Consider the following 23496-nt stretch of genomic DNA (forward strand, 5'->3'; position numbering starts at 1 on the left):
AAAACGACATTACATCTGTCCATGGCCGGAGCGGGGCCGTCTGTGGTGCGTCCTACTCCGCGCCCACCCCGGACACGCGGGGACCGATCCCTGCCCCCCCGCAGCCGGAGCCCGGGCGGCCGCTGCCGGCAGATGGCCCTGTGACACCGCGACAGAGCGGCCCCGACGGCTCTCCGCCCCCCCATCCCCCGCCCCGAGCTCCGCTGCTCCGAGCAGGCCGGAGCAGCGCCGGGGCCGAGCTGGGCACGGTGCGACGCAGAACACCCCCCGCGGGATGCTGCTGCTGCTCGTGCACCTCGTGCTGCGTGACACCCCCGGAGCTGGCACCTCCGCCGCTCGCACCTCGCTCGGCTGGGAGCCCCCGCAGAGCGGACCCCGGGCAGTGCCCGGGAGGTGCCGCAGCGCAGGCTGCAGCCGCAGCGCTCCGCAGGGCCAGGGTTGGGGACTCCGACGGATGGAGAGGAGAGCCCGGCCCGGCCCGGCCCGGCCCGCCCCGTTTTCTAATCCCAGTGTAATTAATGACCTTATCTTTGGCCAAAGCCATTTAGATTAAGTGGCTGGTGTGATGGGCTCGGCGGCTCCGGCTGCACAGATGGAAGAGCAGCGTTTGTCTGGGGATTAGCGGAGGGCAGATGGAGAGAAGCACCATTCCCCATCCCCAAACCGCTCGGCCCTGGCAGCAGCCCGGAGCCTGAGAGCACAGGACCGGGAGATCCGGGGGCATCGCTCAGCCCTGTGGCGGGAGGGGGCCGGGGTGGGTGCTCAGCCACCAGCACCGCGCTGCCAGGAACTGATGCCAACTGTGCAGAGCTTGCCCACCGTGCCCATGCTCAATCCTCAGCAGCAGAGGTGAAACGGACACCGGCTTCTTCCTCGGACAGCAGATCGCTGCCTCTGGCTCTGCATAGGAACCCGTGTACACATCGACAGTCCCCACCTCTCAGACAAACAACACTCCCCTGCTTCTTGCAGCTAGAAGGATCAGAGCACACTTCCACCTTCCTTTTCCCAGCCACAGTGCGAGCTGACAATGCTGACAGACTCCGTCCTCCTGAGCCATGTGGGAGCTGCTGCCCCATGGGATAGCAGGCAGCGCAGGGCAGGGCAAGGGCAGGGAGGGCCCATCCACATGAGCAGGCTCTGAACAGAGCAGGCAGGCTAGAAGCTACTGTGGGAGAATAACATCTGCCAGGATAACAAAGTTCATGTTAAACCGACGAAGGACATTAAATCCACTTCTACCAGCGTGGTCATCTGAGCGTACCCAGCACACAGAGCAGCCCACCCCACCCCGGCTCACAGAGCTGTTCCACGGTGATGCGAGGCACCCACACACTGTGGCAGCAGGGAGTGGGGCTTTACACCCGGCCTTACCCCCTCCATCCATGCAACAAGAGCACAGTTCCACGCCGCGTCCCTTGGCACACTGTGCAGCACGCTCCGAGCGGGGCTGAGCCCATACCCATGTGCACTCCAGTCAGCGTGGATGGCAAACCAGTGTGGGCTCGAGCACGGGTTCCAAAGCTGGTGCCCATCTCTACACATTGCTGGCACAGGGAAGGGTCCCCAAACTCCCAGCTCTTCCCCACATATTGACTTCAGCCCAAACTCCCTGCACACCTCTACCCAACAGCCCAAAGCAGCTGTCCCATGGAGTGTTAGAAATACTTCAGTGCTGATGAGCACAAGCCTGAGGTTTAACCTAATCCCCATCAGAGCACGCTCCAGAGCCCCAGGGGCAGATCTGCCCACGTAGGGTTTCCCCTTGCAGGCTGCACCCCAGGAGACATCTCCAGCCACACGGCGATTCGTGATCAGCTGAAGGAAAAAACTGAGCCCCACCACCACAAAACCCTCCCAGGAGGAACTGAGATCACGTGTGCCAGGAGAATCCCCCGTGTCCTGGAAGAGGCCTCATGGCTCTCACCAGAGCCACGAGCAGGGAATGAAGACAGCGCTCGCGTCCTCCAGGAACCAAGCTGAGACAGCGACTGCCTGGTGGACGCACAGCACCAGGAATTTGCTGCTCAGCAACTCAGATTCAAATGCAGGTGCAGGTCCCACTGCCAAACCACAGCGTAAACCCCCGGGAATTCAGCTTTAACTAGGACAGACTCATCTGTTGCAAACTTGATGAGATCATTTCCAAGTTCCTGTTTAACAGGTGCCAGCTCTTTCTGCACCTGCTATGTGCACACGGCCTTCACCATGCTGAGAACATCTGCTCAGCTCCCTGTGAATCTGCAGAAAAGGTGATGGGAAAAAGGTGCCAGGCTGGACATCCCACCCTGTGCCTGGAGCAAGGAACCTGAGCCAGATGGAAACAGAGACCAAGAAAGCTCAACTTCTTAATAAGGCAGGGGAATCCACAGAAATCTTGTACTTTATTTCCATATAAATTCAAAAAAATATCCTCTCCACAAAAAGGCAGTGAGAGCTCACTCAGCCCCTGAGCTGCACTCCTGGCCAAGCTGAAGGAGCGCAGTACTTCTGTCTCTGAGAACATCACGTTCACATGCCAGGGGGAGAGGCTCCACCTTTCCAGGGATAATGCTGAGCCTGTGGCAGGAGCAAACACTGGGCACAGGAGGATGCCCCAGCAGCCTTGCCCCGGGGCCCAGCCCTGTGCAGGCAGGGCAGGAGCAGCATGGAACACGGCAAGATGAGGCCACATGAAGAGGCACTGACACAGCCCACGGCCATTTGGCTGTCACTCACACACCTGCCTCATCCCCAAAAAATGACTCAGCTCGTTTGGGTCAAGGCCACCCAGGACTCAGCCTTTCCTCCCTGTCCAGGAGGAAGCACAGCTGCTCCCCATTCATAAGCCTACGGCAAAGGCATGCTGTTGTCCTTGCCCGAGGCCTCCACACTTCTGCTGTCCCTCGCTGTGTCTGCAGCATGTCCAGCAGCCTCCAGCTTCCTTCTCTTCTTCAGGTGGTGCAGGTGAGCTTTGGATTGTGTGTGAGCTGGAGAAAGAGGCAAACAAGCATTTAATTCTGGGAAACCTGGGAAAGGGAGCACTCGGCCTGATTTGCCCTGTGTCAAATAACCAGGGCACAGCCTTCAAGCCTTCTCCTGAGAAGGAGGTGGGAAAAGTCCTGGGTTTGTATGCAGAAAGCCCCCAGCTGTCAGGATTCAATGCCCCACAAGCTTGCTCTAACTAAGCCTCAACCCATAGGAGGAAAGAAGAAAGGTGAGTGTTACCAAACACTGCAGGACACAGGTGAGGTTGTGCAGCACTACACCAATCCATGGGATGAGGCCAGGATCATTTGCAAGCCTATATGTGCCTGCACCACAGCACTGTGGATAACCTGTACACCACAGAGCAGACAGGGACAGAGCCCCAAGCGCAGTTATGCTTTTGCATAACTCCAGGGCAAGGCTTGCAGCTATGAAAGCACTTTAGGAGGAATCTGATGGGAACAGAGGTGTGATCCCAGGGAAGCAACTTGTACTGACAAACCAGGGCAGCAAGAGCTGCACTTCTGTTTAAAAATCACGTCATCAAGGACAGCAAAACCTCCCATATCTGTGGCATTATCTACATAGGTGCTCTGTCTAACCAGACCAATGTAACAGCAGCAGGGTGGTTTTGCTGTTTCCAAGAGATCAGAGCAGCAATTAAAGCAGCAAACTTTTCAAGCAGGGCCTTAATTAAACAAGGGTATGTCCTTGCTGAATCAAGGCCCGGAGGTGTTTTCCAGTCATCCTCTTCTGTCAAAGGATAAAATTACATGCAAAGCTGCTGCTTTATCACCGTGCTGTAGGGTCACCCCCAGCTTGAAATAAAGTCACACCTCTTACAATTTGTTATAAGCAACACCAAAGCTCACAGTGGCTGAAGGAAGCACTGATTTCAGTGGGTGTCTGGGGCAGTGTGCTCTTTGAAATCCACACAAATTGTAAAGTTAAATAAAATTTAAAAATCTTCCAGAGCCAGTGGGGTACTTGGAAACAGTTCACAGAACTATCTGTAACTTAAAACAGCAGAGCAGATTGCAGATTGACTCAGCCCCCACTACTGTCTTCACTTCCTTTTGAGCTTTTACATTTCGCAGTTACAAGTAACACCCAAGTTTGGGGCCATCTTTCTCCTGCCATCTGGGGACTGGAGCCACATTCAGCAGGATACAGAGAACACACAGCTGGTCTTGGTTCAGAAAGGTACTCTCATCTATCTGAATCTGGGACAACATCCCCAGAGGAAAAGCCGTTGCAACTGCTATGTCTGGAGTTATCCTGAGGAGCTCTCACTTGGTCGTACACCTTTACAACTTGCTGGACCTGGAAGGACAGCACAGATCCTGCTAATTTGCAGAGTCCTCTGGCTCTGGAGCTGGTAGAGCTTCTTCAAAGTACCTCCAAGCTAGCACAGCTGAGACTGGCTGCAATAACAATTATACTTACAAACTGATCTCGTGGTAACGACCTTCCTACTCTGAGCCAACTTCCACCTTTGTTTTCAGCAGTTTCCTGGATTAATTGTAATGAATGGCTCATTCAAATCTGATAACCAGTGATCTGGGCACGATTTATCTTTGTGTTATCTCCGCATATTCTGCATTTAGGCAACACAGGGAGGTTTATCAGTTCCATTTCTGCAGAGTTTCTCAACTACTTTTTGTTTCTGGTTCTCAGCATGAGCCTCACAGCACTGATAAATTCACTGAGTTAATCTGATTCCAGTGGAGCTCTTTTAAAGTAAGTCCATTGAAAACAGAAAGTCCTCTTCTATTAGCATTACAGCTAGGAATACTTTTTTTTTTTTTAACATACAAATAGGAAACATTAAAGCGAAACCGAGCTATTACAGACATTGAGAAACTTTCTTCTTGCACAACACTTCAGAAAAACTGAATTTGTTCTGTGTTTTTAGACCAAGTCTCTGAAGTGCTCAAAAGGACGAGCTCAGGCTGAACACAGGCAGCTACATGCAGAGCCCCGTGCCTGGTGCGATGGCAGAGCAGCAGAGTGCTCACCAGGTGCCGGGGGGGGCAGCCCGACAGATGGCTGCTGTGGCACAGCTCCGGCACCCCCCTCCGGGCTTGCAAATGGCTGCTTTCATGCACGGGCTGTAAACAATCCTTGAAAGCCCAAGATCATGTGCTGAGGGTCATCTGGCCAAGCACAGCCAGCCAAGGAGACTGAATGCCTCACGCTGCTCCCTGCGCGCAGCCATGCTCGCTGCGTCCCAGTCCCCTTCCAGGACCCTACCTGCCCACTCCCTGTCCCCGATAATGATTCTGTCGCAGAGCTCGCACACACGATGGCTCCGTTTGTTCTCGTTTACATCGCACTCCATCTTTACAGGCTCCACAGGTGGCTTGCGTCCCTGTAGAATACAGGATGCCTCAAATGAGTTTCCACCCAGAAAATCTGCCATGGCTGTGCTCACTTTGGTAGGGTTTGGGCTGTGAATTTTCTGTACTCAGATACAAATGTCAGTAGGACAGAAGATGCACTTTTACCATACAAGACCAGCGAAGTATTGAGCATTATGAGAAATTCTCAGCTTCAACGCTCTGCCATTGCAGGTAAAGACATCCATGACTGGTATGGACATAGACAGCCCCATTCCTGGGAGAGACCTAATGCCAAGTTATGGGGTCTGCAGTAACTGAGTAACAGGCTTCTCAGGCACAGCTTACACCTTAGTGCTGGTTATCCCGTACCTGGATGAAGCTCTCCACAATCTCCAGAGCAGGTTTCAGCACATCTTCTTCCCACCGCAAGACATCAGACACCTCCAAGCCATATACTGGGGGCACGTTGGGGCCAGGACCTACAGGGACACAGAGGGGCAGGTGACTGCCAGAATCCTCCAGCCTGGTGCCCAGCACCCCGAGCAGTCAGCATACAGGCCCCGTGGGTCTGCTCCAGGCCTCAGGGAATCTGCTCTTTCATCAACTTGTCCTTCAGCACTCAGGAGTAAATGGCACCAGCCCTTCTGGAGCCAAAATTACCAGAGACTTCAGCTTGTGGGCAAACAGCAAGAACACCTCAGACTCAAGGCAAGCATCTTCATGATTGCCTGCCTTCAGGACAGCATTACGAAGTCAGAGCACAGTAAGCAAACACTTCATTGCCACCATGGTCCACAAGAGGCCACAGAGGATCAAGAGCTAAACACACACATAAAGCTATCACACGAAGCAAAGCTGTGCTTACACGGAGATGCACACACGAAGCCCAGGTGAGAAATCTTCTGGTGCAGGCTCCTGCTCAGCTGCACTGCTCAGAGCTGTCATTGCTTGTGTGGCTGCAGCAGCTCTCAGCTCACAGAAGTGGGCCATGGCAGGAGCTGGTTTGTCCATGCCTCCACCTGACAAGGCAGTTTCAAAGCCACTGCTCTGCCCTCCCAGACCCAGTACGAGTGTGCGGGGCACTGGCTGCAGCCCAGCCGGGCGGGACGGCCGCAACCAGAGCGCACCCGCTCCCTTTGGCGGCGGTGCTGGCCCACAACGGCTCAGCTGCCAGCAGCCATCAGGCACACGGCCCCACTCGGACAAAGCCATCAAAGGCTGCCGCGTGCCAGGCTCCAGCAGGTGCTGTTTTTTATTGCTATAACCACAAACAAGCTCCTGACAGGGCTGATCTGAAGCACACCTGCCACCAGAAAGGTGAGCCACATCCACCAAGCACATGGCTCCATTAAAGCTCTTGCACTCTGTTCCAAGCCTATCTTTTGACTCGAGTTTCCCCCTGCTTTTTTTTGTTGTTGTTGTTCTTATTTTGCCCCTACCAAGCACCTTTCAACAAGTGCCCGGCTCCCAGCTGCTGCTGCTGGCCCTGCTCCAAGGCTGGGCTAAGATGGGGAAGTCCTGCTGGCTCCCTGCCACCGCAGCAAGCAGGGCTTGGTGCAGCCAATGGGCTCTGGCTCCTAATCCAGGGGGCATCTGTCAGCTGGGCTTCTTGCCCTACACAAGGGACATGTGCGAGTGCCTGCTGGGCATCTCCTCTTTAGGAACTTTAGGGCTACAGGGACACTGCAGCCCACTGTCACCCATGGTTGGCCAGGCGCAGGGCCAAGCACTTGGTTGCTTTGTTCTTGGGAGGGGAAGATCATCCCTTGACAGGCAACCAGTGTGTACAGGAGAAGCAGTGAGAAGGAGCTGTCTCTCTGAGTATCTGGACAGACAGACAGCTGGGGGCAAGATGAACATAGGTAGCACTGAGGCAGGGTGAGAAGAGATAGGAGAACAGGGGTGGTGAGGCAGCATAGCAACAGAAGACTTACGTTTCAGGAAGCGGTTTCGGACCCATTTGTTCTGCCTCCGGGCGTATCTCTTGCTCACCTGTTTCAGGGCCTGGATCCCTTTGAAACAGAGGATGTAAAAATACCAAAGGTCAGTACAACTTTACAAGCTGAGCTCAGAGCAGAGTGAGAAGAGCCTGCTGGCTCCAGCACAGGGAAAAATCACACAAGACAAACGTTTCTTTTGGATGGTACCATGCTTAAGAGAAATGCTTCTACTGTCAGTTTGGTGGCCTCCAAGCCAGCAGGGAGAAGCAGTCAGCACAGCAAATGCCCTGCCAGGGTGCAGGGGCAGTGTCAGCACAAAAGGGCTGGACAAAGTATCCCAAATGCCCTCAAAAGTACTTGGGGAAAGGGCCCCAAACCAGTGTCCTGAAGCTCTCAGCAAGTAGTACAATCTTTTCATGGACTGCTCTGCTCTCCTAACACCTAATCCAAATACTTCTCTGTTCAAACAGAACCCAAGACTTCTTGTTCTATCCACAGTGAGTCTAGGGGATCGTTTATCACTGTACAAGCTCCATGTTTAGCACCAGACTTACTGTACTCCTCTGTAATCTTCTCTTTAGCAGACACAACAAGCCCCTTCAGTACCAGACTTGTTTAATCATTTCTGCAGTTTCCTCAGACTCCATCTCCTTTGGATGGAACTCTCAACTGTCTGACTGCCTGGTACCTCCGCTGTGCTGAGGAGCAGAGCAGCTCTCTCCTTCCTCTAACAGCAGCACATCCATCCAGACTTTCTGAGCTCCATTTCATTTTTAATTTCTAGCCTTGTTCTCCACAGCATGCACAGCCCAGCTGGGATCACAGAATCACAGAATTGTAGGGACTGGAAGGGACCTCTAGAGATCATCGAGTCCAACATCACCCAGGTCACTGGTGCATCAGCTCCAGATCCCAGGTCACACTCTGCCCAGTACAGTACATCTTACAAGAGGATCTGGGGGAAGGGAAGGAGGAATTCTCTGAACATGCTCAGAGATGCTCTAGAACACTGAGTCCCTGCTCCTCTGGTCTAGCTGAAGTGAAAACTGCATGGAGAAAGATACAACTCAGCTCCAACAAGACCTGTACCAGGTCTGAGCTTGGTTTAGACCAAGCCGCGTCACCTGGAGCTGCGCGGGGCTGAGGGGTGTACGGTACACAGGGTGCTCCTCCCACCTTTTTGCAGTAGCAGGGCACTGGTCTCAGGTGAGCAATTCCCCTCACTGACGAGGTACTCATGAAACTCCTTGAAACCAATGGACTGGAAGATGCCATGCTGATAATCCTGCCTGGAGAGTTAGACAACAGCCAAGAATCAGGGCCATCTCTTTCAGAAAAGTGGGTGATCCCAACCTTCCCAGTGACAGCTGATGTTTCTGTGTCTCAACCTGTAGGGAGGGACCCCCCAAGCAACAAAAGACCATGGCATCAGGGGACAAGCCGCACACAGGAACATACAGCAATGCCTTCAGTGAGGGAGCTGGCTTCTCACCCACCGGTTTTCGGTCACCTTTTCTTGATTGTAGCGTTGGTGGAAGTCCCGCAGCTCTTCTAGCAGCCCTGCAGCCAGCATATCATCTACCCTCTGCTCCAGCCGTCGGTCCAGAGCTGGGAAGAGGAGGGCAGGACATGCTCAGCTGCTCAAGTCATGCTCTTGCAGACCCACAGCTGGACCTTCTGCACTCCCAGCCTCCTGATCCATCTGAAGAAGGCAGAGTGCAAAGCCCACTCTCACCTGCCTGGTCTGCATGAAGCCACAAGATACAAGAGTGTGGGTATTTCAGGGGCCCCCCTAAAGGCCCCCCACCTTCCTCCTCCTGCTGTTGTTGCAAGATTTCACTGTGGGGGATCCCCGTCTCTTCAAATACTTGGAGGCTCCTGTAAACAAAGACAGACAGAGCTCAGAGGCTGGGTAAGGATGAGCTCTTCCATTTCCCCAGCAGCCCTAGGGGCTCCAGCAAAGGGAACCGCAGACACTCACTGAGATCCAACCCTCTCATGTGGGGGAAGGGCAGGTTTCAGCTCCCTCCCGTGCCCAGCATCCCAACCACACCCAGGTCCTAGGGGCGCAGTGCAGAGTACTGTGGTGGCACTCCAGGAGCCCAGAGCACAGCCACCCACTCCTGCTTGGCACCACCACAAGCACTGCAGGGGATGGGCCTCTGGCTCCAGCCATGCCCGTTCCAGCCAGGGAGGGGTGCAGGTAAGGGCCAGCGCTGTCAAAGCTGGAGGAGGCTGTGAAGCATCACCACCAGGGAGCCAGAGGAAGCTGCGCAGTGCACCCAGCTCTCTGTCCCCCTGCACCGTGCGAATGGGGTGGGTGGTGTTCTGCTCCCCCCAGGCCAGGGCAAGGCTGGGATGGGCCTGCTGAAGCAGCAGGCCTGGTCTTGCTGCTGCGCCGTTCCCACACAGCTCAGGTATGTTACTCAGCCAGCACGGCAGCTTGCTCTTTAAATAGCTCTAGATAAACCCTGCTGCTGGGGCACCATAATGGGAGCAGCCCCATAGCACACGAGCCAGCAGCAACGCTCTGCCCTGCATCCCAAAGGCAGCTCAAGCTGGGGGCTGCACAGCCACAGGTCTCAGCGGCCCAGATTCCACAGAGATCCCCAGCACCAGTGCTCCAAGGTTCCCAGAAGGCTCAGAGTACCCGTTTGGGATGGGAGAGCCCATCTTGCACATTCCCAGGCACACAGTTCCTCTGGGACAGGGTACTGGGCCGTGCACACCAAACTCACCTGGCCACTTTGCGCTTGTCATTGGGGTGCAGCTTGGCTGCCATCTCTGGGTCTACCTGGCTCAGGCGGCGATGGAGATCAACAGCGTCCAGCTGCTCCAGCTCCACTTTCCTGTCGGTGACCGTGCCAGACACCAGGCTGGACTTCTCCTGTGAGGCACAAGGCGGCCCTGAGCCAAAACACTCACCTGCATGTGGGCCAGCATGAGCGAGATGACCTCCAGCCCCAGGAGGCCTTTGGTTTTCCTTGTCCTACTCTAGCAGGGGAGCACCATGCCAAGCTGTGTGAAGCCTGCCCTGAACACAGGGCTCACTGCTCCCCAGAGGGATTTGAAGCCTCACCACAATACCTTGGTGTTGACAAGGACCTTCCAGAGCAAGGACTCGATGTAGTAGTTGGTTCCTCCCACAACAATCGGGATCTTGTCTCGGGCAAAGATATCTTCAATGTGCTACGGTCAAGGAGCACAAGCAGAGATGCACGGCAGGGAGAAAGGCCCACAGGGAGATTCCACCCCCCCTTCCAGCACCACAGAGCCCATGAGGCTGCAGAGCAGGGTTACAGCTCTTTCTGGTCTCTTACAACCCTCCCCTACCTGTGCTAGCAACTGCTGAGATTCAGGGAAACTAGGGGAGGGCAACACCTGGTTCAGCACTGCTGCTGGGCAGCAGGGGTCCTGCCCTGCTAGCAGCACTCAGGAGGGGCTGCCCTCACTAAAGCAGGGTAAAAGCAGATCCAAGTCCCTCTTGCCAGCGGTATCCCCTGAAAACAGGAGTTAGTTGCTATGTGAGGAGCACAGGGCTGACGTAAACACTGATCTCTCCTGCAGGCCTGTCTGTGGAGGAAGGAAACCCATATCTGCTTGGCCAGGCAGGCTGTGGTGCGAAAGGATATCAGAGCCACAGCTTTGTCTCTGAAATCCACAACTGTGTAGTTGGAGATGAGAGGATCCACAAAGCTGATCATGTGGTGTCTACACAGGCGCTGCTCCTGGGGAGAAACCTTGTTTGTGATGATGTCCAAGCCTTTGTACACCTGAGGAAGAGAAGAGCCTGTTGCCCACCCCAGCATGTGCATCCTATGAAATCCCATCAATCCATGCTCCTCCCTCCAGGCACAACAGTTGTCTGCCCTTGCTGACCCCTTCAGGTTGGGCAGGTCTATGAAGAAGTGCAGGCAGCAGCACGTGCCCTGCCCAGGCAAGGCAGCAGGAACCTTGCCAGTGCCAAATTGCTTCTGTTGGCGTTTGCTCCTGCCCACGGAGGAGATGAACCTGCAGCTGCTTTCCTGTTCTGAAATGACCCTGCAGTTCCTGATGAAAAGGCTGATGGAGTAATCAGAGCACGGTCAGCATAACTGGCACAGCCCAGCTCCGAAGTTCAGCACTTGAAAATGAGCGTGGTCATCTCTACGCTGCAGCTACACGCTCAGGTGTGCCTCTTGCCAAGCACTATCCTCCAGCACATCACAAAATCTTGTCTGGGGACAAGGATCACTGCTTCCTACAGCACAAAAAGATCTCTCTGTATGCAGCGTGCAATGCCACAGAGCTTCCTAAACACACTGACGGTTGCAGCTCACGCACACCTTCAAAGCCTGGCTTACCACCTGCTTCCTGCTCCTCCCAGGCCAGCCAGCCAAGCAGAGGAGAAAATCACCAATTCAGGTCAGTGCCCCTGGGAGAAGGAGCACCACATCCTCCTTGCAGAGCCCCCAGAAGTCCCCTAGCAGCTTCAGCATTGCCCAGTGTGGGGCTGCAGACTGGCTGTCACTGAGCCACCGTCAGAGAAAGATGTTATTCCCCTCTCCTTCCCTGCTCCTGGCCCCCTCACATGCCAGGCAGCAGTGACCCACATCAGGAAACAGCTGAACAAAACAAACCTGGCAAGAAACAAACAAACAAACCTGCTGAGAGCTCTGAAACGGAAGGAGTGGAGCTCGCATGGAGCAATGACTGCACGCTGCTGGGTTGCACTGCCCGCCAGGAGCTGCTGGTGAGAGCCAAGGGCAGCGTCTCACTGCTTCCAGGCATGTGCTTCATTTTGAGGTTGGGATATTCAGCCTGGGAGAGTACTCTTGGGAGACGCTGGCCTCAGCTAGGCAGTTAAAAGCAGAGCAGAGAGGAAAGCCACCCAAACCAACCCTTTAGGAGCATTCTTGGTAAAGGGCCAAAGCAACCCGTGATCCCCGCAGTGCCACAGCCCAAATCCACTGCCCTGGGCACAGCCAGCAGCTGCCCTGCAGAACTGCAATCAGAGCAGAGCAGGGACCCACAGCCAGCATGCTGAGGGGCTGCTAGCAGGCACGTGGGGCAGTGGGCACATAAAGCCCTTCTGTCCTGAGCGTGCAGCTCTGTGCCATGCCAAGGACTGCACACAGCCTGTGCCAGGCAGCACCCAGGCTTCTGAGCTGTGCTGAGGGTGCAGGGAAGGTGCATGCAGCTCAGCATCTCTCTGCTCAGAGTGGTCTCCTGGCCTGGGATAAATTCCATGATGGGAGAAGGGACTGGACATGGAAGCAGTCATTTCCTCCTCTGTCTACCGGAAGCCACCCCAGCCAGAGGCCTGGCTTCCAGAAACAAATTTCTCCTTAATCCCCCTGAAAAGCAGCCAAGCCTCCAGCTGCAGCACAGCATCCTCCCACCACCACGCAGATCCCAGACAGAAGGACAAGGTGACACAGAGGTGACCCATGGGCAGGAGGCACAGCACAGCAGCCAGGGACAAACTGAGGTTACTGGAGCAGAGAAGCCCGATCCTGCGTGCAGAAGTCATGCGAGCTGGGGCAGCTGAACCTGCAGACGCTCCCTTCCCTGTCTTGCCTAACCCCTCTGGCTGCTTTGAAGGCAAGCACCAGGCTCCGTCCCTTGAGAAAGGCTGGCCTGGGGGCAGGAAGCAAAGGGAGAGGCAGGGCAACCAAATGCTCTTCCTTTCTGCTTCCTGGCTGCAGGAGACCAGCAGACAGGAGGGGCAGCCCACAGGGCAGCTCGTGCCAATGCATCCAGTGGTGGGCCGCAGCCTACTGATTACCTGCCACCACTGATCACACAGTGCATTCAACATGGGTCTCCTGTAGACACCAAAATGCAGACCCAAAGCCTTTGAATTCAGCAAGCTTTGTCTCAGTGCCTTCCCGCCCAAGCAAGGGCCCTGCATCCCCTGCAGCTCCCACGTCTGCTACGATCCCAGCCAACACACAGCCCTAACAGGGCTTCCAGTGCCCACGCAGGCAGGGTCAGGGCTTACACTTCACACTGAATCCCCCCAAGGTTCTGCTGGAGATTAAACAACGAGATCCTCCCTGAATATCTGGAAACAAGAGGAGGAATGCAGTGTCAGTGTGTGGGCTGGGAGGGAACAAAGGCAGCCTTTACACATGCACAGCCAGCACAGAGAAGGTTTCCACCAGCTGGCTGTCCGCACGGCCGTGCACCAGAGACGTCCTCCCGACGCTCATTTCTATTTTCAGCAGGCAGCTCAGATAAGCCTTTGTTGCTTTCTAAGGCCCCAAAACAGATTAGCAGCAGCCTGGAGCAGCAGGCCTCCAAGACACTGCACACAGGCTGAGGACTAAAGGTGCTTAGCCTTGGCCACAGCCTCCCACCTCCTTCGCCGAGAGCCAGCAAGTCAGTCCCAGGGCTCACAGCACTTGGCCAGACACTTGGCACCAGCTCTGGGTGGGAAAACGGAAGCAGGAGGCACAAAGCAGCCCTGAACCCACTGCCCCTCATCCACCATGGAGGGGGCAAGGCAGTGTCCTGGGCACCGTTGTAAAGGCGATGTGCAACAGCTGTGCAGCCTTGGGACCCCACGTGCAGCCAGGCCACCCCCAGCTGGGAAGGGCTCACAGAGCACAGGAGATCTTCAGCAATGAGGGGATGGAGGGAAGAACCCAAACCAAACCGGGTTAAAAAGAGAAGAAAAATTCACCCCTTTCTATACACTGCCATGAGAAACCTGTCAGCAGAACTTTGGCCAGAGCTCTTAAGATGTCCTGACTTGACACACTAACTGACAAACATACCCAGTGTACCACAACAGCCTCCAGAGGAGGACATCCTCACTGCTGCGAGGTACAACACCCAGGAGGGACACTGGGACCTGGAAGGATGGGGGGGCCTCCAGCACGCTGGCACCAGGATCACTGCACTCTCACTACTCTGCCGGGAACGAAGCAGGACTGGCTTTACCCTGTTGGGCTTCCCTGGGGAAATTACATACTCCTGAACGAAGCTCCTGCGATGATGAATAGCAAGAGAAAGGACAAAAAAAATAAAAAAAATTAAGAGACCATCAGATTAACCAGAGCTCCAGAGCTGCCTCACAGGCATCAGCTAAATCTGTAACTTGATCACAGCAACCCACAGCCACGACAAAAGCGCCCTGGAGAGAGAGGGGCCTGTGTACAGGAACAGGTGGGATTGGGTTCCCGGCCCCTCCCCGAGCCTGGCTGCAGCTCCAACAGCTGCCCAAAAGACACTGCCAGCGTTGTCAGCCCTGCAGTGCTCGGATGGGCGCAGCCACGAACAGACACTGGGGCTTAAGGCGATGTGGCCCGCTGGCAGCTGTCACTTGAGAATGAGCAATGGAGTTTTTAAAGCCCCGCAACTCTTCCACAAGGCCACTGGCGTCAGTGCTGTGTGACAGAGGGATACACAGCACAGAAACCTATTTCATGGGAACAAAGCCAGCGTGAAAGCAGACCCAGTTGGCTGCTGTGGCTGCCTAAGCAGGGCATGGGGGTTAGTGGAGCGCGGTGGGGGAAGCGCAACGCGCTGAGCGCAGTGTGCCCACAGGCAGCTGCCCCATGAGGCCACGCTGAATGCAGGCACAGCGTAACGGCACCCGAGCTGCTCGGCTCTCGCTCCACAGTCACGCTAGAATGAGATTAAAAGGAAAGGAGGACAAGAGCCACTCGAGCTGAGATGCCATTGGGTGCCTGCAGCCAGAATCCTCCAAGTGACTGCATTCCCACAGTGGGATCTGAAACAACCAGAGCACAAAATGCAGGCTTCAAAGCATACACCAGCACAAAACAAGAATGAGCAGCACACCAGTCAGCTCCCGAACCTGCACAGAGTTCAGTGTGCAGCAATAGTCTTGCATTCCAGGACCACACTAGTCAACAACCATTTCCATTACCAAAACCCAACGTATGCTGCACCAGTGCTCACTGCAAGGCTTGCAAACATCAGCATTTCATGGTGATTCAACGGATACAAATAACAACTTTAGAGCTTGTTTGGATCGGGATGGTTAGTGTGGTCAAGAAACACTTGACACTGCAGCAGTGTAGCATGCTTCGGAAGCCTCACAGCTGCCAGCTAAAAGCTGCCCGGTGCGGACAGATATCCTGAGAAAGCCACCGGCACTGTCCCACCACAGGCGTAAGGAACTCCAGTGGGTACCTGGGGACTTCTGGGAATGCTGCTTAGCACTGAGAGCCCCTGTGACACCCAGAGGTGCACAGCCACAGGACCAGGAGTGAAGGCCACAACGTGAGACAGCACGGGACAATGCAGGTCCTGCACGAAGGTCTCTTTGGGATTCTATGCATTTAAACCCCAAACTCTGCCCCCAAGAGATTAAGAAAAACACTCCATAAAATTAAAGTTTTCTGATCACCTGTTTTAAACGAAAGACGGAACGCTTACAAATCCAGCCCTGCAGAAGAGAACCACTGAGACCAGTGCCAGCAGCCCAGTGCAGGAAAGCAGAAGGTGGGCGTGACCAAGTGCAGCACGAAGGGCAAAGACGGCGGTGCTGGGGGAAAACACCGCTTTATGGAGCGTAACCAACACGCTGAACGGGCTGGGGGTCCCGTGGGGTGCGCGGCTCGCAATTTCCCGCAGGCCCAGGCCCCAGGCCCGCCTCAGACAACAGCGGCCCGGTCCTGGGGCCCTCCGGACAGCGCGGCCTACCTCGGCCTCCCCGCCCCCGCCGCGCTGCCCGGCCCTCCCCCGGCCCGGCCCCAACGCGGCCTCCCCGGGCCCACGCCGCCCCGTACCTGCATGGAGTCGGCGCTGACGATCTCCCCGCCAAGGCGCAGCCCCAGCTGCACGGCCAGCGCCGACTTCCCGGTGCCGGTAGCGCCCAGGATCACCACGAGCGGCCGCGGCGGCGAGGCCCGGCCCATGCACAACGCCGCCGCCGCCGCCATGACCCGGCCCGGCCCGGAGGCTGCCATAGAAACGGGCGGGCGGGGCGGGGGCGGGACGGGGCCGGAGACGCCCGCGGAAGGACTGGGCGGGCGGCCCCGGAGCCCTGCACCGCCCCAGGCGCCAGCCCCGGCCCCGGCCCCGGCCCTGCCCCGGTGTGCACCGGGTTCCCGGTCGCTGCCTGCCCGCGCCCCAGCATTGATTCCGGCCCCGGCCGCTCTCCGGGTTCCGGTCCTGGTCCCGGTGCCGACCCCTTTTGGCCTTCCCCGGGCTCCCCCGGAGCGGAACTGTGCCCCAAAGCGCCCTGGGGGGGGCGGCAGGACGGGGTGGGAAGGATGCCTCGCCGTGGCAACAGGGCAGAGCAGCCGAGGCTGTTGCCACGGGAACAGAGAGGAACCCGTTGCCGTGGTAACCGCGGCGGCCTCCTCCGAAAGGCAGAGGCAGACTCGTCACCGTGGCAACACGGGAGATGGGGAGCAGGCGGCTGTCGCCGTGGCAACAGAGAGGGGCCGGGGATGACTGGGGGGAGCGGTTGCCACGGTGACGGCGGGAGGAGGGTGTCTCGGCGGCGCTGCTCCTCTGCGACACGCATCCTTCCCAGCAACAGGAGTGGGGTGCTGCGGGTGGGGCCAAATGCAAAACACATCTGCTGCGGCTGGATGTGTGTGATGACATTGGTCACAACCGACGGTCGTGAAATGCACAGCGAGCAATTGAGGATGGGAAGCCTGTGTGGTTATGTTGTGCACTTAGCAGCACCATTGGCCTGTTTTCACGGTTCTTACCATGACAGCGCAAGAGGAGACATCTGCTTTAGGAACGAGGGGTGTTTGGGGTAGATATGTACTTAGGGACATGAGTTTTAAGCAGGAAAACTCAAAGGTATGTGCAAAACTGTAACTGCTCCTCCAGTGCTGATGCTCAGCTCAGACCATGGGAGCTGCGCGTCATTTCCAAAAGAAGTGAAGTCTGTAACATCCCACATCTTTTAGCATAAGAGGAAAAAGTCCACCCTTCCACAAACCTCATTGAGGGGGTCACCTCGAGCTGAGAACAGGCACCGTCTGGTCTGTGAGCCCCAGCATGCACACAGCAAAACAGCGGGGCCAGGGACATGCGGGCTTTGTTTCCTGCTTGCAGGCAAGGTGTCATATTTAGGTCACCCTGCCCCGTGCTTAAGCTGTGGTTCCTGTGAGCTGCCTCTAATACAGCTCTGAAACGCTTTGACACAGCACAATGCAATGTGCAGAAAGTGTGAAATATTGCAGGGAGCAAAGGGAGCGGGGATGCGTGAGCCCCTGTGCAGAAGCACTGCTGTTTGAGGCTGGGTGCCTGGGGTGAGCGTGTCCCCTGCAGCAGCAGCAGCTCTGCTTTGACTGCTTGGCAGTAGCAGGACCCCGCACCCCCCCACACTCAGAGCGAGACTTCTGCTGCCACTGTGAATGAAGCCCAAAAGCACTGAGATCAGGGAAGTGGGAGAGCACATATAATTTCATCCACTCGGCAGATCTGGGTGCACAAATTTCCCCTTGAAGCAAGCAGATTGCATTCCCGCCCCCCCCACCTATAGGGTTACCAGCAGCCCCCACTCAGGACAGCAAGCCACAGACTGCCCTGAGCCCATTAGCGGAGTGTTCGGTTACGCCAAGGCCCCTCTGAGCCCAGCACAGGCTCACTGTCCCCTTTGCTGATAAACCCACTTAAAAGGAGAAATAATCCAGGTGATTTGTCATCTGTACCCAATTGCATTTCAGTTGCTGGGAGAAAGCTGGGACAAAAAACACAGCCCCACAGGCAGCAGGACCACCCAGCCCCGGTGCAGGGTGCATTCACCTCTGCTTGGGCCCTGAGCACCCTGGACACCCCAAAACACAGCAGCCAGGCTGCCACCCCCTACACTCCCCTTCCCAGAGCATCAAAGCATAATGGAAATGCACAATGAATGGAAACCTGCAGCCACCCACATGGAAAAAGCCAACCCAGGCTGTCTTTGCAATTTATTTATTTATGAAGTGTGAGGTAATGAAGAAAGTGCTAAATCCGACCACAGTGTTAACTAATGGCTCTCAGCAGGTCAGCAAAGCTATCCCTGCCAGCACCCCAGGATGCCCCCTCCAGCCCAAATCCTGCACCACCTGAAGCATTGCTGAGGGCTTCAGGCAGCTGCAGGCAAAGGGGTGCTGGCAGGGATGGGGAGAAAAAATGAGAACCCTTGTTATTGCAAACGGGTGGGTTGGAGAGCTGCGAGGTGGGAAGCAGCCTCTGCCAGGACTCGGCTCAAGGGTCCAGCAGGAATCAGCTCCTTCCTGATCTCCCTAAAGTGCAGCAGGATGGAGCCTTCCGACAGCAGAAGCCCCCACCCCCTCCAAAAAAAAGTTTATTTATATAAAAAAAAGCAAACTCTTTACCAATACTTCTCAAAAAGTGGTACAAAAATACAGTATAAAAACACAGCCTCCAGTATAAGACTCGCAGTTACAGCAGCAGTTTCTAGAACACAAAATCCAAGACAAGCTACTGTATGAAGTGGTAAGAAAGTGAGGTACGGCCTCACCAAGCCAAGGGAGCAGGGGATTGCCTGCAGGACACTGCTCAGGCTGGGGTCACACGTCTCCATCGTCTCTGCTGGGATCCATCCAAACATGAGCCACACAGTGTGACCCACTGAAGCAGTTGATGAGGATTTCCCGCAGGATGGATGTATGGGGCGGCTCCTGGCAATGCCATTGGTGGATAACAGCTGCGGGATGACCAGCAAAGTGGGACCGAGTGAGCCCCTGGGCTGAAGTCACTGAGCATCGTGGCAGCCACTACCCCTGGCAGCAAGGGTTCAACAACCAACCAAAAAAATCAAAAATGTGCAAATCGAGAGGGAACCATGGGGCTGTGGAGCCAAGGTGCAGGCAGGTCCACACTAGTGCCCCTTGAGCTGAGCAATCTGTCTGAGCAGCTGCATCTGCCGCAGCCGCAGCTGCCGCTTCTCAGCTGCCATCCTCCGCTCAGCGCTGATGAGCGACTGCAGGTACTCGGAGGATTTGCTCAGGATCACCACTTTGGGTGTCTTGGGGCAGCTGGCCAGCCCGGGTACCTGGTCCCGCAGCGCCAGGAAGCGCGAGCGCAGGTCATTGCGCCGTTTGCGCTCCAGGTAGTTGTGGTTTTTCCTCTTGGCCACGTCCTCGCTGTCAGAGCCGGGGCCAGCTTTTGGCAAACTGGAGTCAGGCAGCATGTGGGAGGGCGGTGGCTCTGCAGCACCCAGCAGCTCCTCCTCGTCCCTCTCTGGGGACTTGGGCTGGGGACAGGCGTCTGGTGGTGAGCGGGCAGCGTAGTTGTGCTGCTGCTGGTGGATGGAGATGTGGAAGCGCTTCATGCAGGGGTCCAGGGGGTCGGCGCGCAGCGTGATGGTGACCGGCTTCCGCAGGCTGAGCGATTGTCTCTTCTCCACCGTCACCACATCGATCTCTTCGCCCTCTGTTCAGAATAGACATGGAAAAAACAATCCCCGTTATTTGAGAGCCCCTCAGCCCATGTGTCTCCCTGCAGCCTTGGCCATCCCCTGCTGCCATACCCCAAAGTTTGCTCACGCTCTCCAAAGCCACTCCATGACCTCCAGAAGGGATTATGTGATTTTAAATGCTCTTTCAATGCCACCACACAGGAAGATTTCCCTCCATAGCCATGTGCCCAGACCCCCAGGACCAGGCTGAGGCTTCACTGTTGCCCCAGGAGCAACACATGTCCAGGGCAAAGCAGCAACGGGCAGTGCCCAAGCCCGCCTGCCCGGAGAAGGGAGGGGAGGAGTAGAATCCCGGGGCCAGAGAGAGGCTCTAACTCCAAAGACTGTCCCTGCTCTGACGCTTTCATGGTCCATTGGAATTGTAAATGAAGGACATGGGGGCAAAGCTGCCCTTTGTTCCCCTGGCTCCAGTTCCACACTCGGTGACTTGAATGGGGTTTGTCACTTGTGAAAAGTAACAAACCCCATTCAAAGCCCGGCGCGGCGCCCACCCCCCATTCAGCCCAGGCTGCCGGGACAGAGGTGTCAGTTCCTGAAGGCAGTGGGGGAGGGAGGCGCAGCACTGCGAGACCCAAATAACTTAAAGTCGAACCTAAACCACTGTGTGCCCAGTGTCATTGAAGCTGACCCCACAAAGCCCAGTGGGACGAAGGCTGGGGACAGTGAGGTGGCCTCACTCCGCACGTGTTGCCATTGCTCTCACTTTAGCAGAGCACTTCCACCTTTGCCATCTCTTTTCTTTGGCTCTGAAGCCAGGTCCTGACATGCTCAGCGCAGCATCATCGGCCCCCGAGGCACAGCCTCGGCTCGGCCCTTCCTCGGCCCCCCGGTAGCGGGGCTCCGGGCCGGAATCTGACATTCATCACCGTCACAACGCGGCCGGTCTCAACCACGTGTGTACACAACTCCCGCCGCCGTCCATTAATAAAAGTCGGACCGCAGGGCCCGCCCCCGGGGACCTCCCATTGGCCATTTGGCGGGGCAACACAACCTCGCTCGCTTCCCATTGGCCTGCGGCGCTGCCCGTCCGCGCGGCCTCTCTCATTGTTTGCAATCTGTTGCTTTTTGTTCGCGCCCACGTGGCGCGGCAGGACCCGACCCGGGACCCCCAGCCCTTCCAAGCCCCGCGGATCGGGGTTAAGCCTCTTACGCCCGCGACCTGCTTACCGCGCCCGGGCCGCTAATGGCATTAAGCGCCCGGCCCGCGCCGTGACTCACCGGCCGGCAGATTTATTAACGGGGTCACGGCCCCGCGTCAGCACTTCCCGACGGTCGTGAGCCCGGGAATGGGAACTGGCGTGGGAGGAAGGGGCTGCGGAGCCCCGAAAACCCGAGACCCGGGGAGGTGCTGTGCCCGGGGGGTCGGGGGGGGGTTGTCAGCGCCGGGCGGGCAGGAGCTGCCCCGCGGCCCTGTCCGGGGTGTGGGCAGAACCCCCATAGCGCCGCGTCCGCTGCCGTCGGTGATGTTCCGCACCCCTCGAGTCCCGGTGGTGCGGAGCAGCGCTCGAGGTCCCGAGCCGGCAGCAGCGCTGAAAAGCTTTGGAAAGATACGAGCGTGAGCCTCCTCCTCCCCCGGGCCTCGAGGACCCGCTCAGCGGCCACGGGAGACAGAGCCGTCCCCGGGAGGCAGCTTCGCGTCCCCTTTGTTGGCGCTGCTCCGCACTCGGTGCCCCCGCACCGGACGCGCTCTTACCGGAATCGCTTTGGCCCTCCGACCCCGAGGACGGGGGCACTTTGCTCTCAGCCAGGGGGCACAGGAACACGGCGGCAGGGTCCACGCAGTCGCTCACAGAGCTGCCGAAGCCCAGATCGGAGCCGAAGGACGGTTTGTGCGGCGCTGCCCGCGGAGCTCCAGTGGAAAGTTTCTCCGTCATCGCCTTCTCCAGCCGCTCCCGAGCCGAGAAGCCGCTCCACATGCAGTCCCGCAGAATGAAGGCGCTCAGGTTGCCGAAGAGCTGCCCGGTGCCGATAAGGTACTCGGGTTCGTCGGGCAGACAGCAGCGCGGGGGGCAGCCCCGCTCCTCCGCCGCCGAGCAGCCCGGCCGCTCCCCGAGGGGCGAGAGGGGTGGCGTGGGGACGAGCTCGAACTTCTTCCAGATGTCCTCGCTGGGAGCCGTGGAACGATGAAAATCCTCCCCCGCGTCGTGGTCGTAGAAGTAGTGTTGGTACGCGTCCCGCTCCATGGCTGCATGTGGGGAGGGGGCGCACAGCCTGGGGGCGGCGGCGGGGCCGGGGGCAGCCGCCTCCTCCGGGCCCCCCGCGCCCACCTCACCCGGCACTGCGGGTGGTGGCGGCGGCAACACGGAGCCGGGACGCGGGCGCATTGTTCCCCCCTCTCTTATAGCCTATGTGCGGCCGTCGTCCCGCCCCGCATCCAATCGACGGGTCCATATTTGCATAAGAGGCGTGGCCTGTCCGCTCGACCCACCCCCCCCTCGGGGGGCTCAGCGCGGGGGATGCTGCAGCCGTGCCTCAGTTTCCCCCCGTGCGGGGCGCGGAGTCGGCCCGTGGCGGCCCCGGGGCGCTGCAGCCGACGGAGCTCCCGCTGCCACCGTGCGCCGGGCCGAATGAAGCTTGATTTGATTGTCAAATTCCTCCCATTAATGCAAATTTGCAAATTCCCAACCAAATCGCCTGTGTGGAGCGTGAGAACGGGGGAACCAAGAGCATCGGCCTCAGCACCCCAGAGCATCCCCCCGTGTCCCGGTGCATTTCAGCCGCATGGAAAGGTCGGGGTTTGAGGGTCCCCCCCCCACAAGCACTGAAGAGCTGGGACTTCTGCAGGGCGGATTTTGGCTGAGGACACCCAGGCCCAGCTGTCAGCATGTAGCTGTGAATAGGAAAAGCTAGCGATGGGAGATGTGAGGTTCACTGTCCACCTGCACACAAGGAATGAGGTGTGCACAGAGAGGGCACAGACACTGCCTGCCTCCTGGGGACGTTTGTAGGGGCCACAGCACTGGGGCCAGCAGAGCCCTACCCGGGCACTCAGTTCCCATCCCTGGCGCTTCGCATTTCGCTGCTGCCAGGTTCTTTCTAAGAGCAATAAACATTGTGGAAACGCTGCCAGACTCCGCCTCGAACTCTAAGGACTGTTACATCCACCTGGGATGTGCAGCCCCAGCCAGCAGTGCTGGGAGCCAGGGGCTGAGTCCCTGAGCCCCCGGACAGGATGAACAGCCTGATACACATATCCCTGTCCCCGTCCCCGCACCCGTCCCGGTCCCGGTCCCCGTTCCATCCCCACCCCGCCGCACCGCCCCGGGCTCCAGCCGCCCTCAGCCGCGGGCTCCGCGCGCCACCTGCCGGGCGCGGAGCTCGAGGGGCCTCGTTACAACTGCAGCCCCGAAGCGCACGGTGCCCCGGGGGGGTCGGTTCCCTCCTGAGCACCCCTGTCCCACTCGCAGGACTCGCGCTGCCGCCTCCGGGTGAAGCCCGTTCTTCCTCTCCCAAACGAATCTCCCTCGGCATTAGGGGCTGAGCTGCTGCGGGGCTCTCGGCCGTGGCTCCTTGCGCTCCCCGAGGCCTTGCGACTTCTCCAGCTTTTCCCAGGGTGAGACAAGAGCTTGTCCCGCTTTCAAGGAGCTCCGGATGTTTCAAGGGCATGAAGGTACTGCTGAGAGCGGCTGGAGCGGCCGCGCAGCCCTTTCATCTCAGTGAACACCACCTGAGAGCCGCTCCTCACGGGCTGAGCAAACAGAGGTGGGTGCCCAGAGGGGAGTCCCCAGAGTGGGGGTGCCCTGGGGCCACAGCACTGCAGGTGGTAGGGGCTGCCCCGAGTTGGACAGGCCCCTGGACATGCCCCCTTTGCAGGGGCTGCATTGCAGGAGCGGCTGTG

The 23496-nt window shown here is 57.5% G+C and overlaps 2 protein-coding genes across 3 annotated transcripts; both read right to left on the reverse strand.

Annotated features, from left to right (window-relative positions):
* TRIT1 (tRNA isopentenyltransferase 1) lies at positions 2353–16192 on the reverse strand. Of its 2 annotated transcripts, XM_021375371.1 has the most exons (12): positions 15994–16192; positions 15612–15749; positions 10882–11022; positions 10337–10435; positions 9988–10136; positions 8985–9127; positions 8746–8857; positions 8426–8538; positions 7244–7321; positions 5679–5788; positions 5221–5338; positions 2353–2969 (listed from the first exon to the last, which is right to left on the reverse strand). In XM_021375371.1, the coding sequence occupies exons 1-12, from the start codon at positions 16171–16173 to the stop codon at positions 2830–2832; spliced, it is 1521 nt and encodes a 506-aa protein (XP_021231046.1). In that variant the 5' UTR covers positions 16174–16192; the 3' UTR covers positions 2353–2829. The 2 variants fall into 2 exon arrangements, with proteins under 2 accessions (XP_021231046.1, XP_021231047.1); XM_021375372.1 differs by lacking the exon at positions 15612–15749.
* Positions 18130–21997, reverse strand: MYCL (MYCL proto-oncogene, bHLH transcription factor). The gene is made up of 2 exons (XM_021375373.1): positions 21352–21997; positions 18130–19612 (listed from the first exon to the last, which is right to left on the reverse strand). Exons 1-2 carry the CDS (start codon positions 21980–21982, stop codon positions 19059–19061), a joined length of 1185 nt encoding a protein of 394 aa, XP_021231048.1. The 5' UTR covers positions 21983–21997; the 3' UTR covers positions 18130–19058.

The sequence above is a fragment of the Numida meleagris genome, chromosome 22, assembly GCF_002078875.1.
Source record: "Numida meleagris isolate 19003 breed g44 Domestic line chromosome 22, NumMel1.0, whole genome shotgun sequence".
NCBI lineage: Eukaryota > Metazoa > Chordata > Aves > Galliformes > Numididae > Numida > Numida meleagris.